At 45.4% G+C, this 17,840-nt stretch overlaps 1 protein-coding gene across 33 annotated transcripts in view; it reads left to right on the top strand.

The window, feature by feature from the left end:
• The first annotated feature begins 200 nt into the window (after nt 1-200).
• Nucleotides 201-17,840, top strand: part of BIN1 (bridging integrator 1) — a 109,527-nt gene continuing 91,887 nt past the window's right edge. For 30 of the 33 annotated variants that reach the window (XM_083430589.1, XM_083430587.1, XM_083430578.1 and 27 more), the window contains exon 1: nt 244-527. In XM_083430589.1, coding sequence (XP_083286715.1) covers nt 447-527 — 81 coding nt within the window. In that variant the 5' untranslated portion in view covers nt 244-446. Of the gene's footprint in view, nt 528-17,840 lie in introns of all 33 variants that reach the window. The other 3 variants (XM_083430586.1, XM_083430588.1, XM_083430577.1) reach the window with 2 other exon arrangements.

The raw sequence follows: 17,840 nt of genomic DNA, 5'->3' as shown, positions 1-17,840 counted from the left end.
AACACAACAAAAATTTAAAAGTTGCCGAAAAAGGTGGTCGGATGTACAGCTGAAACCATGTGACTTAACCCTCATCCTTGCAGAAAGCAAATGGGGCAATACATCTATTTATTTTTCAAATCACGATGCCCATAGGCTTCTCCTCCATGCTTAGCCTACGTTTATTGGTTCCTTAGCTTAAGTTCATTGCTTCTTCGTTTGCTCTCGCTAGGCTCCCGTCCTCGTCCTGCTCCCGAGCAGGGCGCGCTGTCCCTTTAAGAGGCCGCCGCGCCTGGGCTGCACTGTCTCTTTAAAAGGCTGTATCCTGCGGGTCCCCGGCTCTTGAAGAGGGCTATGGCCATTGTTTCGCTCCTGCTCTTTCCCCTCTTCCTCCGGGTCTGATCAATTTAACCACCACCACCGCACAGCTTTAAGACATCTACATATATTTTAAAAAGGACAGCAAGATGGCTGAGATGGGCAAGGGAGTCACCGCAGGGAAAATCGCCAGCAATATGCAGAAGAAGCTCACCCGGGCCCAGGAGAAGGTATGGGGAGAGCGCGGGGCGGAAAAGGCAAGGGGCTGGGCCAGCGGGCCGGGCGTCGCGTCTGCGGTTTCCCGGGGCGCTGATGGGCTTCATGGGTGCGGGGAGAGGGAAAAGGGTCGCCACTACAAGGAGCAGGGCGGGCGGGTGCGCTTTGGCGAGAGTGGCGCAATGCAATTCAGTGGGGCGTCCTTCTCTCCCCTGCTCTCCTGGAAGTGCTGTCCCTGCGGAGGATCCCTGGTGCGCCTTGACAGCTCGGCCACGTCTCCTCCTTGCCCGTCCCCCCCCCGCGCTACTTTTTTGGGGTGCCCACGCTGCGAGATCCCCCGGGGTGGGCTTGGGAGCAGGGCAATGCAGTCTTCGCTCCTGGCTTGTAGGCTGCTTCGGAAGTGGAAGTCCGGCTGCCTTCAACACGAGGGCTTCAAATCACAGCCTCAGAAGCGCAACGTGGGGCCTGGGATAGCAGACAACTCCTACGAGCCGAGGACCCTTCTGCCCCTACTAAAATATTTGAGGGGGCTGCCCCCCAAGTTGATGGCCATTGCCATTCAAATGGTGTGCGTGTGCCGTGTCTTGTAATCGATTATGTGGGGCGCTGCTTACCTCCCCCCCCGAATATTTTATTCAAGTTGGCACCCCTGCCCTGGGTCGTGGGAAGAGGGTGGAGAGAGAGAGATCGGCAAAGGGTGTAGGATGGTGGCTCGGCTTATTTTGGAGACTCCTGCCCAGTTGGTGAAGCCGAGGGGAAGGTTATTAGGGGCAAAGGCTTTATGGCGTATGGGATGGAAGCAAAACTCGACCTCTGCTCGGGATGATGTCCCTCTGTTCTCTCCCAACCCCGTAATCTCTCCTATATTGGCGTGTTTGTAAGGTGTCCCTCAGCCTCGATCCGCTTCCCTTCCAGCGCTGCAAGCGGGACAGGTCTGCCGTAGGGCGAAAGCGACGCGCGCTGTGCGTGCGGACACACCGCGGCTATTTTTAGCGGCGAAGGTCAGCGCGAGAAAACCCACCGCCACTACCGGGGGTTTGGCCCGAAGCCCGGACGAGATGGCGAGGCCTTGGGAGGGGATTCTGGGCGGACGGATCGACTGGCTCTCGATAGGGAAGGGCGCGCTTTGCGGTTGCCCCCTGGCGGGGGTCCACGGCGCCCACTTTACGCCTACAATAAAGATGCATTTGTGTTTGCGCGGGGGGGGGGGGGAGAGGCTTCGCGTCCCAAAGACCGCACAGGGTTAAAACCCACCTCGAATAGGGAAAGGAAAGGGGGGGGGGGGTCCCGGGGAGTTGGAAATCCGCTCTGCAACGTCAGAGGAGATGTGGACGAGATTCCTCCCTTTACGCACGCGTGAGATGTCCGCCTCCCTCCTCACCCCGCCTCCCCCAGGTTAAGATGCTTCAATTGCAGCTCCTTCACCTGCAAAGGGCAAGGACAGCAGTGGGTCGTTTTCTCTTCTTCCTGCCTAACAGAACATGGAGAGCTCAGCCCGGATTCCCCAGCCCCCCCCCCCCCCCCGTGCTTGGAAATCTCCCTGCTGTCCCGGTGGGCAGCTCTCGCAGTCTCTCCATCTCCCTCTCTCTTGAGCGCATGCGGGGGAAAAGCAAGGCAGGCGGGCGCTGTGGCTGGCCTTGGATCTGGCTGGCTCTTCTCCCCTAATCCACTCTTGTCTCTCCATCCCCCCCCCCCCCCGCTTTGCTGTGGCCACTTTTCCCGATTGACAGGCGCGCACAAGCCCTGCTGCGAGAGCGGGCTTGTGTCAAAAGCGGCTTTCTGGAGCGGCTCGGCGGGAGATTAGGGCTGCCTGCCTGCAGTTCCAGCCGAGAGAGAGAGACACAGAGGGCTCTGCGTGGGTCAGGTGCCATCAGAGGCGGCTAGGATTGGGGGAGATGAAAGCCGCTGCCTCTGCCTCTCCCCCCCCCCCGGTCGTGTGGAAGAGACCGCAGGCGTGCTGCATAAGGCGTGGAGAGGCGGAGGAAGTGCTGCTGCGCGCCACGCTTCTTCACCGGATTACTCGCTGGGTTTGGAGACACAGAGACTGGTTTACGCTTGCCTTCTTGCTCAGGGTCTGACTGGCCTGCTGCCAGACTGCCTTCCCCACAGCAACAGCAACCCCCGAAGCTCATTATTGTTATTGCTTTTCTGTGGGGTTGCTGCTTCGCACCTGTGGGCCAATTCCAACATAGTATCATAGAATTGTAGAGCTGGAAGGGGCCCTGAGATCTGTTCCGACCCCCAGCAATGCAGGAATCTTTTGCCCAGCGATCCTGAGATTAAGCGTTTCAGGCTCTACCCACTGAGCTATCCGAGCAAGCTCATGGAAAGCATAATTCCCAAAGTGATCCCTTGTACCTGCCGGATGGCATTTTTTTCACCATAGTAGCCTCATTCCACACACTTTAGGATTAAGTCGCTGGAGGATGAAGTAAGCATCTAGAACAATTTCTCTTATGATTGTGCTTTCTGCCTAACCACTGGGACAATGTTTCTCTCTCTTTGCCCCCAGCATTTTGTTGCTTGCCAGCCTTCTAAACCTGGTCTGCTTTGGGGCCTCCTGTGCCTTCACCATCGCACCAGTTACCTTTTCAGTACCTGACTGTGCAGGGATTCTCCATGTGGCCCTGGGGGTGGTCCAGTGTTGAAAGTGTCCTGTTTCTTAGAAAACTCCAGGTTAGGGTGGTTAAAGGAGCCAGTCCTGGCAGAAAGGCAGGAGGGAAGCTCTCTAGGGCTAGGCCAATTGCTTGCTGAGTTCTCACTCCAGGTTCCATCTCTCTTCCAGTCACTAACTCTGCCCTGATTGGGATCAGGACAGCGTTTTCTAGAAGAGGACCAGAGGGGAAGGAAGCACATACTCAAAACCTAGAGAGGGGGCCTCCATCAGCTGGTGCTTGACTTTTGACCCCTGTGGTTGCAAGCCCTCCAGCAATCTTGTCACCTTCCTTTGGAGGTGTCTTGCACACCTGCCCCTCTGCAAGGGGGCTTGGCCCAATGTGCGAGAATCCAGGCGTAGGAGGAGAGGTTCTATTTCAGCCTCGCCTAGCTGATGATGGTTGGGGTAAAGTTTCTAAATGAGGTAGGTCTATTTACAGCAGAGCCCTTTTGCCTGTGTGGCAAGTTGCTATGCAGCGCAAAGTGTCACCTTACGCTCAGAAAGGAAGACATGGCTGCTGCACTGCTCCAGAGTAGTTTGGAGCAAATAGTTCTTGATTTGCCTTGGAGCAATTTTATCTGGATCAAGCAAGGAAATAGCATTCTGTCTTATTTTACTTGTCCCCTTTCTCCAGTTCAAATACACAATTCCCTTTCTTTCTTAGGGACAATTATCACCACAGTTTAAGTCCATAGCCTGCATAGCCTGAAGAAGAGCTTTTCTAAAATCTTTATTCAAGCAAGCTGTTATTTTTTTTATTGTTCTGGCTTTTATAGTTGTAACACATTACATAGTGTCACACTTAAGTGAATTCTTCCTGTGAGTGGCTTATTTCAAGGGTAACATAATTTACAGTTTAACACACAAATTGTAACTTTGTTGTTGTTAGAAACACAACTTTGATTTCTGAAATGGAGAATATGTAGCATTTTCTGTTACAGTATCATATCAAAGCCAAAGTATCTTTTAAAAACTCAAATTACCAGAGGTTTCTCTTTCTTAACAAAATTACTAGTATTAGACACAAATTGGAAAGAGAAGCTATCTTTTTTTATTTACTTTAAAAATAATAATATTTGGATAGGGAGAAGGAACTTCACCCTGTGCTTTGCAGCAAGCCTGGATTCTCCATATCTCCCAAATGATACCCCATATTTTAGAAGTATGTAGCCTGTGGTCTCAATTAGCCTGCCACAAATAAAGAAATCGTGCATGCATCCTGTTAGCCTTTCAGAACCAATATTAGTATGACTGAAGGAGATGGATTCAAAAAAAGAAAACTTTACCAGGAAAATGACATGGAGATGGAAACAGAGGCATACCTACCTAAACTCCCTTGACAAGAAGCTGTATTGGCACCCCATTATCAGTGCCCCTCTGTCCTTTGTGCTAGCTGACTGGGAGGAGCCTCCACAGGGCTTCTGCAACAGCCCATGCCAGTCACCGGATTTGTCTGCCCAGAGGAGACTGAGTGCTTCGCCCGGCCACCCAGAGCAGCAGAGGAATGGCCCAGGGAGTGTATGGATGGGCTGGTGGGCTTCTAGCCACCCTGAGGCAGAGTGGAGAGGCATGATTTTTGTGCCCCCCTGGGCCTGCCCCCCTTGGTGGGTACCAACCTGACCAACCCCTGGGTGGAAAAGATGGGAGGAGCAGGCACTGCTTCATTTTGTAACTAGAACACAAAGAAGGAGCAACTTGCCCTGCCTTGCAACTTGTCTTCTTCCTATTGACTAAACAGCTGCTTCGCTGGAATCTGTGGCTGATACAGTCAGGTGGCCATGTGACAAACCCGACAACAGTTTTCCTAAGGTTGACGTTACCAGAGAGCAAATCCTCTTAGCAAAGTGCCAAGTATGGGAGTCCATAGTGCTGTTTATGGTTGAAAAGCAGTGTGGGTGGGTTTGTGCTTAATTCATCATTTAAAAATCAATCTTAACTTGCTGTCCCTACTTATTCAGTGGTGAGGATGCAAGGACACGCACATACTACTGAATGAACATGACCATTACCAGGTAACTGCAGTACCGAGGTGGGGGGGGGGATCCCTGGAAGCTGTGAACTCTGGTACTGGAAACAGGTCCTTGATTCAGCCTTCATATACTGTGGCAACAGTGCTTTTGGAGTGGATGCCCTGTATGGACTTTCCCAAACAAAGTCATGGACTTATTTCTGGTGCTCTCTCTATCACTCTCTCTTTAATGGCTAGAGATATGAAACAAATAACTTTGTTGTGTGTTTTGGGAATAAGACAATAAAGCCTCTGGGTGCAGGCGCAGGGTAACTGTGAGTAAAGATTTCTGACAGGTGGTAGGGTGGTTTTTTTTTCATTATTAAAGTGATCTGTGTAACATATGTTAGATGTCTCTGCTATATTTATCCTGTAGACAGGTGTCCACTATCAGTAATTCACAGATGGTTAGTCAAGAACCTTGTGGGAACCCAAGGCAATGGATGCCTGCATTTTGCAGGCAATGTGACACAAGGGAAATGTGAATTACGGGAAATGAAATCATGAAAAAAGCATGCATGGCACAAAATGGAAATCTGCTGCTGTTGGTGTCAGTGCTTCCTGGAAAGCTACTCTGGAGGGCTGGAAGGACCACCAGAATAGTGCCAGAAGTTTAAATTTGTTAAAATCACTTCTCCCCTTCCTGCTGTGGGCTCCTCTCTTGGATCTCAGTCCACTCCCTGAAAGGCAATGCTGGATCCCACCCCATGGGTATCATTGATCTCCTTGACAAAAGCAGACTTGAAATCTGTGTCAATTTAGTTGCAGAGCAATCTTGCAGATATTGTTACACACCAATATGATTACACTGAGCCAGATCATTAGGAACTTTCCTGGGTTTGAACCTGGAGTCTTTCCTAGTCCTACTGAGAAATATCAAGGATTGACCCTGGAACCTTTTGCATGCAGGACATCCTCCAGTGGGTTATGGTCTTTCTCCCAGTGAGGAGATTCCTCATTCCTCAGTCAGAAGATCATTAATAGAAGATAAGCATCACTGGGAAATGCACCACCACGATCAGTCTTCACTGTGTACATCTGTGGGGGGGAATGCATCTGTTCTCCTGTAGGGGAGATTGGGATCCATGATGTAGGCTGTCTCTGCCCCTCTCACCACTGGCAGGAAGTTAAGATTTTGAGGAATACATTGGGGGCAAGACAACCCCCAACTCCAGTTCTATTTCCTGCCTTCATCATTGGTAAGAGGTTTCTCGCCTGCTCTAGGCATGGTAAAAGAAAAAGGCAGAACCGCCATATTGGAAGGGATTCCCCCTTCTGTTCTCTTGCTTTGTCTTTGCTTCCTAGATCCTCTTTCAGCTCCCTTCTGCTTTCCGTACAAGGTTTTCGTTCTCTCTCTCTCTCTCCCTCCTCTCAGATCCATTTTTCTTTCTAGACCCTTTCCCTCGCCTGGGCCTACAGCTCTTTGGAAGTCTTGGACTTCAGTGCTTGGGAGGAAAGCCTAGGAAAAGGCTGAAACATGGCGGAATGGGCCCACTTTTCAGGAAGAGAGCCTTTTCTGGGAGATGGAGCTTTCTGCTAACTCATCAGAGGGATCTGTGGGGAACCAGTGTTCTGCCCAGACACTGAGATCCTGCACCAAGGGCCTTTTGGCGGTTCCCTCACTGCGAGAAGTGAGGTTACAGGGAACCAGGTATAGGGCCTTCTCGGTAGTGGCGCCTGCCCAGTGGAATGCCCTCCCACCAGATGTCAAAGAAATAAACAACTATTGGACTTTTAGAAGACATCTGAAGGCAGCCCTGTTTAGGGAAGCTTTTAATACTGGATGAATCATTGTCTTTTAATATTCTGCTGGAAGCCATCCAGAATGGCTGGGGAAACCCAGCCAGATGGGTGGGGTATAAATAAATTATTATTATTATTATTATTATTATTATTATTATTACCCAAGCCACCTGTGCAAGGGGGCCTGGAATTTCCTTGAATTTAGCAGCAGCCCAGGCAGAGGAGGTTTTGGGGGACCCGCAGAGGCCTGATCCAGCAACTCCAGTACACCTGGAGCTTTTGGTAAGCTGGGGGAGGGGGACCGTCCATGCCTACGCCTCCCTCTGGGATGCTCCAGTTACTCCTGAGAGGATTGCCTGACTAGGACAGGCTTTGGGCCTCCCCACTTGCCACAACTGATTTGTGCTTCACAGAGCTCTTTCTCCCCTGCCCACTGACTAAACATGTGGCACGTTTAGAAAACTTGCTCATTGCCAGTGTTCACCCAGTTATCTGAAAATCCACAGATCTTTAGGTCTTTAAAACTGTTTAGCACTTCCCAGTGAACTTCTAGATTCACTATGACTTGTCTATGATTCATTCCACAAACATTATAAATAATGAGACAGTGAGTTTAATGCATGTTTGTTCAGGGTGACTATTTGTATCCTGAAATAAACCCTTTGTAAATCCCTGGCCTGCTTTCCTTGTTTTAATACGCTAGATTGCTAGGGTATTACACTGTGTCCTTCTTGTAATGTTCTAGAATGCTAGAGTATTACATTCCAGACGTAAAGTAGTTCTAGAATGCTACTGCATCAGACTTGGATTGCAAAATGTCATAATTTCCACCCAAAGCCCTGATAATAATGCCATACAGGCCTGGCCCAAGTTATTTTGATACCTGGGATAGAACATCCCACAAGTGCCTCTCCTCCTCCTTGCCAGTAAAAATAGAATAATAAAAAATAAATGGCATTTTGCTGTCCTTTCAGGACACCCAAAATCAGCTGCCCGATTTTGGAGGAGGCTTCACTCTGTCTAATGGTAGGGTTGGCTCTGCTGATGTGTTCTCATTAGCTGCTTTTCTGTTGCTGTTTCTCCCATGGCTTCTTACCAGCGCAAGTGACAGCTGCAGAGTCCCGACTTGTGAGCAGGATGGTCTTTCTTCACAGACAACTGTGCAATTGTTGAAAGAGGACATGGTGTCAGGGGCAGGGCTCAAAGTGTATGCTTGCTGCGCACGTTGCCTCTGAAATAAAAAAAAAATGATTATGTGGCTCACGTAAAATAATTGCATAAAATATTCTTTGAAAAGTAGACTTTGAAAAAGGAAGACAAGACAAAATAAAAATGCCAAACTATACATCTAATTGACAGATTTTAAAATCAGCTTGCAAGTCATGCCCAGATTGTGCCTGTTCAGAACTGTTCGTTGTGGAAGGAGTTGGGTGAGAGTGACTAGATCTGTACCTTTCTCCATAAAGGTCAAGGTCAAGGGACCCCTGACCATTAGGTCCAGTCGTGGCAGACTCTGGGGTTGCAGCGCTCATCTCACTTTACTGGCCGAGGGAGCTGGCATACAGCTTCCGGGTCATGTGGCCAGCATGACTAAGTGGTACCTATTTATCTACTTGCACTTTGACGTGCTTTTGAACTGCTAGGTTGGCAGGAGCAGGGACCGAACAACGGGAGCTCACCCCGTCGTGGGGATTCGAACCACCGACCTTCTGATCAGCAAGTCCTAGGCTCTGTGGTTTAACCCACAGCGCCACCCGCATCCACCTTTCTCCATAAATCTAAATAAAACCTGCTAAATCAATTTTGTGTAAACCCCACACCAAATCCTGAGCCCATATGAGGAACTCTTGGAGAGGAAGTAGTGAAAAACATGGAGCAGATGAAGAGTGGGGGGAAGGGGGTTCCATACCCAGCCTCTGCAGAAAAATAGGGGCTCAGAACATCCCCTCTCCCGGCCATTAATAAAAGTTCAGAAGCCACTGCAGGTGAGAGATACATCTGTGTGGTACTCTCATACCACTAGAGAGCATCCCTGTCTGTAGCAGAGAAAGTGCACACACATTGCTCCCTGGAGCATAGAAGGAATTGTGAAGAGAGTGAGACTGGACCTGGCCCAATTTCATTGAAGAAAGGCTCATGGAGGGCATCCTCTGTCCTGGGTTCCCACTTCTATTATGTATTTCATTTATGTATGAAAATGCGTGTGTACATGCAACGTGTTCATAAAGACATTCAGCTTTTCTTGACGCACAGTTTCTAAAATAATATAGCATGCATATAGCCCTGCTTAGGTATAGACCTTGGTACCAGCATAGATCATTTACAAACAAAACTGCATCACCTGGTTGGCACTAGAAGTAATACGTGGATCCTTTGGCTCTTTTTTGTTGATATTTTTACCAAACATTTTATGGGGTTTTCAATCATGCTGCTTAACCTATGAAGGAAAATGCATAGCAAGAGATAATATGGAATGATCTGGATCAAAGTTAAGTATTTTGTAAAAAAGATTCATTCATTTCAGTAGGCAAGAAGAGTAGGCATGTTGGCTTTTTCACGGAAGTCAGTAGGACTGTGGCTGGGCCATGTTCAGTGTTTTGTCATGGTTTCTTCCAGATCCAGAAGAGAGGAAGAAATCCTAGGTTTAGGCATCATTATGTGTTTTCAAGCTCTGAGTATGTTTGTTCATGCTAGTGTGTGGGAGCAGTCACAATCAGTATTCTGGAAGCAACAGCATCCCCTCTGCTTGCACAAAGTAAAGCTTAATGTTAAGTAAGTGAGGATCATGTTGAGGGAATAAGACCAAGCTCAACAAGCTTTTGAGATCCCTTAGCTATCTCCTCTTTTATTTGTTTATGATTTCATTTTTCTTAACAACAACAGATCTTTATTTTTATTTTTTTCATTGTGTCCTTTGTACTTATAATGGATTACAAATTGGCAACTGTTTCACTTAGGCAATGAACCAGGGGTTGTTTACAATGATCTTGCCACAGACATGTGCTTTCCCCACCCCCTAATGTTTGTGCTTCTGACCTCACGGTCCTCATATTTTCCATAGCTTCTGCAATTTCCCCTCTATTGTGGGCTGTCTTTGCAAACAATCTTGTGTTAGATCCATGAAATGTTTATTTACTTCATAGAGTTAATTGGACAAACTTATAATGGAGGGGCCTGGATTTTAGATCTCATTTTATGATGAGGACTAGAAGCAGAAAAGTGTCACCTGCATCTGTCTGTGGGATTATGGGAAGATGGGCAGTGAATTAATTTGTACGCCATCAATGAGGTACAAATTGCCAAATTAGGTAACAAATACTCCTAAAGAATGTGAACTCTGCCTTTGATTGAGACTTAGGGCTCCCCCAAATGATCTGTTTATTCAGCATTCATCCTGATTTGCTTGTTTAAAGCTTACATAGTATTTAGACTATATCCTGTTTTATTGAGCCGGTCTGATTTGTTTACAGGGCAAATATGTGATGATGAGCCTTCATCTGGATTTGCTTATGGAGGTCTTCTTCTTCTTCTTCTTCTTCTTCTTCTTCTTCTTCTTCTTCTTCTTCTTCTTCTTCTTCTATATTATTAATTTACATTCATCCATCCCCATCCCCCCATTTTTCAATTTATTTCCCTCATCACTTTCCAAATTGTTGTGCTAAGGTGACAGAGTGCTTAATGTTTAATGGCACAAATGCAAAGTTGTGCTATGTGCTTGAATTTCTCCTGCAAAAGTGTTACAGAGGAACCTTTTGTGGCCAATCTACTGATAAGAGATTTTGGAAGTAATGCCTGGATCATGCTTGTTGTTGTTCTAGCTAATTATATTTTATACTTCTATTGTCTTAATGATTCTATATGTGAACTACTTTGTGTGTGTGTGCGTGTGTGCGCGCGTGTGTGCCCCAAAAGCTGAAGATTGATTATTAATGTCTGAGTCTGAATTATGTTTTATTTTGTGTAGATTAAGGGATATATATATAAGGGATATATATATATTAAGGGATTATATGGCTTTAAATTTTCGTGTATCCTATTCTGCCATTGCTTTGCAATAAAGGATGGGTAAGAAATATTTTAAATAAGTAGAAAACTTTGTGGACCATAATTTTCCCCAAGTCGAATATAAGTTTCAAAGGAGGTGTTGAAGGAAGACAACCAACTTTGGATGTTCCTTTTGTCACTCAGCATAATGCATTTTGCAAAGTTCAGAGATGTGTGAGGGCTGAGTAGAAGCCACTTCTCTGCTACAAGATGCCCCTCTGCACCACAAAATCAAGAATCGAATTGTCAGCTTTGTAATGTGATTTGTCATCCACATGAAGTAGGTATGCTAAAATATCCTGTGCTTATATCAGTGGAGCAGAGGAAACTGAGGACTAGGGGCTGCTTATTGTGCATTTAACACAGTGAAGCGAGAAGAAAACTTATTCACATGGCAAGAAATACTTAATCTTTGTTTTAATCTGCAGAAAAAGGAGCTTTGCTTAGGGAGCAGCCAATTGTTTTATGTGCCGGCTTTTATCTGTTTGGCTCCCACTGCGTTACACACAAAAGCCAGAAGCAGAGTTTGTAGGAAAAAATGAATTGGCATGACCATAATAGGGGAACAATATGTGAATTTTGTGTGTGTATATGCCAGTGACTTCTTGACATACAGTTAGGGAGAGAAAAGAAAAATTCCATTTTCAGGGCTAGATATATTTTGCCTATGGATTGAGTAGACTAGTAATGGCTGAGATTGCAGAGTTGCCTCTCTGGCCACCACTTCCTACCCTCCAGCTGCAGACAGAATTGTTCTGAAGACCAGAGAACACTAACATTGCTGTGAGGTGCTCTGTCTGGGGCTGCTATGAGAAAGTGTTCAGAAACTTCAGTGGAAACAAGATGCTGCGGCCAAATTGCTGCCTGGAACAAGGTACAGGGAGAACAGAAACCCCTTGTTATAACAGGCTACCGGTCTGTTTCTAGGCACAATTCAAAGTGCTGGTTATGACCAACAAAGACCTTCATGTCTTGGGTCCAGGCTATCTGAAGGATCATTTATTTCTATATGAGCCTGCCTCAGTTTTGATAAGGAGAGAACTTTCTCTCAGACCTGCCACCCTCACAGGCATGTTTGGTGAGGGCATTTGACAGGGCCTTCTCGGTGGCTGCTCCCAACTGTGGAACTCCCTTCCATGGCCTTTCTGCTTTCCTGTTGCCAGCAAGCAAAACCATTTTTGTTCGAACTGGCTGTTCTAGCAGGGACTTTTAATGGTGGGTATTGCATATTTTCTTCTCTTGCATTTTTAAATGGTTTAAAGTTGTTTTGATTCAGTGTGGTTTTTAATATGGTAACATTTTTTTAAAAAAAAAATCTTGAAAGCTGTATATGTTTTTAATGCTTTTTGTGAGCTGCCTTGGAGAATAGCGAGACAAAAGTAAATTAATTTAATAAATAATACAACATAATATTTGGTGATTAACCCTAAGGTAAGAAAGCGAGTATATAAAAATGCCACTTGCATTTTTCTCACAATCCTGAGGTCTTTGCTCTCATGGTCCACAATGTTCAGTTCCCTGAAGGTCTTGGGATCCCTCAGTTGATATATTGTCCTGCCAACCTAGCAGTTCGAAAGCACGTCAAAGTGCAAGTAGATAAATAGGTACTGCTCTGGTGGGGAGGTAAATGGTGTTTCCATGCGCTGCTCTGGTTCGCCAGAAGCGGCTTAGTCATGCTGGCCACATGACCCGGAAGCTGTACGCTGGCTCCCACGGCCAATAAAGCGAGATGAGTGCCGCAACCCCAGAGTCGGTCTCGACTGGACCTAATGGTCAGGGGTCCATTGTTGATTTAAGTGTTAATGCCAGAACTGTACTCTAGTTGCATTTAACTTTATGAAGGACCAAGAGTCTTTTACCAGAAATCCGTCAGGAGTGGGCAGCACAGAAGGATGGGCAGGCTTCAGTTTTGTGGGAGCTACTTTGGTTTTTATTAAAATCCTGAGTGGTACAAAAGACTCACACTTATACTTAAAAATCCTGGGAGGAATTAAGCACTGCACTATTAACAATTGTTCCATCAGTGCAAACATTTCTGCTTGCTAGACTGAACATTTTCACCCCCCCCATTGTTCTGGAGGTTCTCCTAACACAGGGGTCAGCAACCTTTTTCAGCCATGGGCCGGTCTACCATCCCTCAGACCATGTGGGGGGGCCAGACTGTATTTTGGAAAAAAAAAATGAACGAATTCCTACGCTCCACAAATAACCCAGAGATGCATTTTAAATAAAAGGACACATTCTACTCATGTAAAAACATGCTGATTCCCGGACTGCCTGCAGGCCAGATTTAGAAGGTGATTGGGCCTTAGGTTGCCTACACCTGTCCTAACACCTCCAGCTAACTTGGAGGGGTGCAGAGAGGAGGGTAGAGAAGCCCACATTGCTCAAGCAGGCCTTGCGTTATGTTGGTTGGGTTGGTTCCCACTAGTGATACTATTCAGTTGAATTTGCCTTCTGGACCCAGAAGTTTGTTCTGAGTACCAGAAGTGAGCAGAGCTCAGTCTCTCCACTTAAAAAAGCCACTCTGGATTACTCCAAGCTTTCTGCATATCATCATCATCACGACCATCATCATCATGGTCATTTTGTTACAGCTATTGTTAGATGATTGGGGCTCAAAAATCCAGAGCTCTGCATATCACCCAGAGATCTACCAGGAGATTCTGATTCTGCCCACCCCTGATCTAAATTAGTTCAACATCTTCTAGAGTGCCCTTGTTGCACATAAGTGAATCTCAGCCTCAAAACTATGCAGCTTAGCTGTGCCTGTGGCAACAATAATCTGATTGTGGTGTCTTGTCTCTGTTATCATGGAGAGATTCAAAAGAGAACAAGTAGTATGGTGGACAGAATATGTTGGTTTTGGAAGACATGGGCTCAAATAATTCTTAGCAATGTTCTCACGTAGTGGTTACAGGCAAATCACCATATCTATATAAAATAAGAAGAACGATGACCAGGCTTGTAGGGATGGTGTGAAACTGCATGCCTCACAGCTGATAAGCATGTTGCATGTAAACAGACTCTATTCTAGATATGTTTGTACTTACGACAGTGGTGTTAGTTTTGTGATTTTTTTTCTTTTTAAAAGGCTTGTCTAAAAAGTGTCGGAAAGGCACTTTCAACATTTCAAAGCCGCATACTATTTTGATGTAACAATTGGGTTATTTAAGGTTACTAATATTAGCTTTTGATTTGTGAGCAACACGTTAAACACAGATGCTATCTGCAAATGTTTTGAGGCTTGAGGAAATAGCTGACTTATTAACCACAGTTAACACTTCTCAAGCATTTTTTTCATTCCCCGAAGAGTTACTGTCTTACTCCACAGTTCCTTTGTTTTAAATAATTGTTTATTCTTTCTTAACACCACTGCCCAATGTATTATAATGGTATTAATTGTTCAGAATACTGCAGCTCCAGAATGCAGCAGAATGTTTACTCTGCCATGTCCTCTAGTAGTCCTCAGTGGGGCAGAGGACAAGCAGTGTTGCTTTTTCTGATATGTTGTCACTGGCATACTACTGTCCCATTTTTACATGGGACGATGTTTTCAGTGTTGGTTATTGGAGCTGTTGTTGTTGTTCAGTTTTAGCCCATTTACCTGATTCTTTAAAGCTTAATCCCTGACAGGTGCTTACAAGTACAGTGGTACCTCTGGTTACGTACTTAATTTGTTCTGGAGGTCCGTTCTTAACCTGAAACTGTTCTTAACCTGAGGTACCACTTTAGCTAATGGGGCCTTCTGCTGCCGCTGCACCTCTGGCGCACAATTCCTGTTCTCATTCTGAGGTAAAGTTCTTAACCCAAGGTACTACTTCCAGGTTAGAAGAGTGTGTAACATGAAGTGTTTGTAACCTGAAGCGTTTGTAACCCGAGATACCATTGTATGATTGAGCACTGGTGCACAACACACTGCGGTCTGCCATTGCACACCTTGCAACTGGTGAGATTCATTTTGAGTTGCTAAGCTGAAGACACTATAACAGCCTCGGTGCATTCAGATTTAGAGCAGGACAGGCCATTGCAATAATAATAACAAATAAGCCAAATGGAGCCTCCAGCACCGAATAATGTTGGGATGGGGAGACTGCTGAGACAGAGACCCATGAAGAGAGTACATTACAAGAATGTCCCTGTTTCAAATAAGAAAGCAATCACAGGGCTACTGGTGGTGAGGAGAGGTCTCTAGGCCCTCTATCTACTTTCTCTGCATCATAAATAATTATATATACTCTATATATGTTCCCTGTTACTCACACTTTTCTAAAACAAAAGCCCCAAATGATGTAGCCTTTCCTCTTAGAGGAATAACTCCAGCCCCTTGGTGGTTTTTGGTTGCTCTTTGTTGTTTCTTTTCTAGCTCTACAGTACCCATTTTGACATGAGGCCACTAGAACTGTACCTGGTATTTGAAGTGTGCTCAGATTGTAGATTTGTACAATGGCATTGTGATATGGGAAGCTAATGATCCCTAACATTGAATGAGCCTTTTTTTTAAACAGCTGTTGCATGCTGGGTCAACATCTTCATTGAGCTATCTAGTCTTCTTCCTGGTCTCTGTTTCTATCATCTTCTGCCTCATCTTTTAGCTTAATGTTGCACTCGTGTCCACAGAACCCTAACCCTGTGCAGATAAACCAGCAATTTAAGACGACTGCTTTAGAGTGGAATGGAAGGAGAAGAGATAGTCAAGGGATGTGGAGCTTGTGCAGGCTGCACTATTTTTTGCTCACGGTGCCTCTTGCTAGGGTTACAGCTAGCTATAGATAGGGTTTAACTAAGCCATATTAAATGCCTACCCAAATACCGGAGACTTATGATGTTGTGAAGTTACAGGGCATGGAATGTGACATTGATGCAAGCTGAATTAAGTGATGCTATTCTGGCCCTATTAGTTGTGCAGTTAATATTCCAGTTTCCTGAATATCTGCAGAGCTTGCCTACAACAGCACAAGGGCCTTCTAGTCTGAGCAGGATGTAGATCGGAATCATTTTATCTTCTATTTGCTGTAGGATCTTAATAAAAAATGGGGATCATCAGACCGGTCCTAGCTCTGAACTTTTTGCACTTCTAAGGCTCCATTCGACCAAGTGCAATTTAATTCTGAAGTCAATATATAACCATAGGATCAGGTTCTCAGGAGGATTATTTACTGGCCATGGTGCTGTGCACTTAACAGCAGCCTGACACCGATAAAATGAGCAAGAGCGGCTTTTCCTGTGAAGGAAATACATGGTAAGCAAAGCCTCATTAGATAAATTTGCACATTCAAACTACTGTCAAATGCACACCAGCCAGGGGCTGATTAAAATCTTTAGAGGCCCTAGGCACATAAAAGATTTGGGTGCCCCCCTATATATTTAAATCAAAATATAAAGAATAATAAATGGTAAAATAAAAAATTATTTTTCAAAGTGAAACAAAACTTACAGTAAGATGGAAAATGTTTGTTTTCGTATTCTTCCCCTTTATTTACATTTGAAAGAAATTCCTACTTTTTCTAATTGCAAAGTCTCTGATCAGATCCTCAAAACTAATCTTACATAATTTCTGTGGTGCCCCTTTTCCCTTGATGCACGAAGCACAAGCTTATTTTGCGTAATTGTTAATCCAGTCCTGTCACCAGCAAAAAATAGAACAAGAAAAAAGGTTGCTTCTCTCTTCCTGGGACAATGAGTGTGAGAAAAGCACTTTTTTGCTTTGAAAAAGAAAGAAAGAAGATTGATGTGCCTAATATTTGCTTCTTTTGGGTCTCATTGCAATTTATAATGCTGAGCTTTGTTCCGGGACTGTACATCACATGGTCTCTTATTACTCTCTCAGACCCACATTGCAATGTTACAGAGGTACTACTTGGAATAAGCTCACTGCCACTTACTTTGAAAAAATGGAATTTAGAATTGTCTTTCCCCAGGCATTTACCCGTCAGTCCTCTGGGAGATTCATAGCAGAGTAATAGGAAGGTGGGTGTTTTAATAGCTGTAAGGGAGAGCTAGTTCAGTAAGTCTAACCTTTCTCACCCATGCAGGACCAGCTGTGCTGGCCAAAATTCTTTCGTTTTGTATAACTGATAAAAGAACAGGAGCTTGGTTATCTTGCATAACCAAAGGCGTGCTGCCACCTGTTGCTGTTCTTCTCTGCCCCCCTCCTTTCTGAAAGCTTGCAAGGCCCTAGATCAGCTGTGCTGCTTGCTTCAGGAAGAAGTCTGGAAAGTACATGATGGTAGTTGCCTAGCAACCATTCCAGCTTTCCTCCGGAGGCTTTCAGGCCTGGTAACTGTCAATAATCTTGCATGCTGCTTCCCTCCAGCTTTCCCCCTCTTTGCTGAAACAAGGTTGCATCTAGGCATATATGAATCACTCTGCAAGTTATGTCAGCCCTGGCTACTGAAGGATGGCCAGTTGTTTGAAACAGAAAACTGTTTTTCAATTATTATCATTGTACTTTTACTTCGGGGATGGAGAGGTGCTTGTGGAATTTTCTGTCACCTGGTTTAGCCGGTCAGTTGAAGCCATTTATCGGGGTGTGGCCGCTGTTGCATATTATTATTATTATTATTATTATTATTATTATTAATTACCACCACCACCATCATCACTGTACTCAGGGTCCTGAATTCCGCACTACATACCCAAATTATTGTACTGCGCAATTAATGGCCTTCTTGGCAAGATATCTAGAACATGGGTAGGCAAACTAAGGCCCGGGGGCCGGATCCGGCCCAATTGCCTTCTAAATCCAGCCCGCAGACGCTCCGGGAATCAGCATGTTTTTACATGAGCAGAATGTGTGCTTTTATTTAAAATGCATCTCTGGGTTATTTGTGGGGCATAGGAATTCGTCCCACCCAAAAAAAAAATATAGTCTGC

This window comes from Podarcis tiliguerta, assembly GCF_965153285.1.
Source record: "Podarcis tiliguerta genome assembly, chromosome: 1".
In the NCBI taxonomy this organism is placed as follows: Eukaryota; Metazoa; Chordata; class Lepidosauria; order Squamata; family Lacertidae; genus Podarcis; species Podarcis tiliguerta.
Note: the sequence above shows the minus strand (reverse complement) of the source record. Positions and strands in the feature narration are given on the sequence as shown.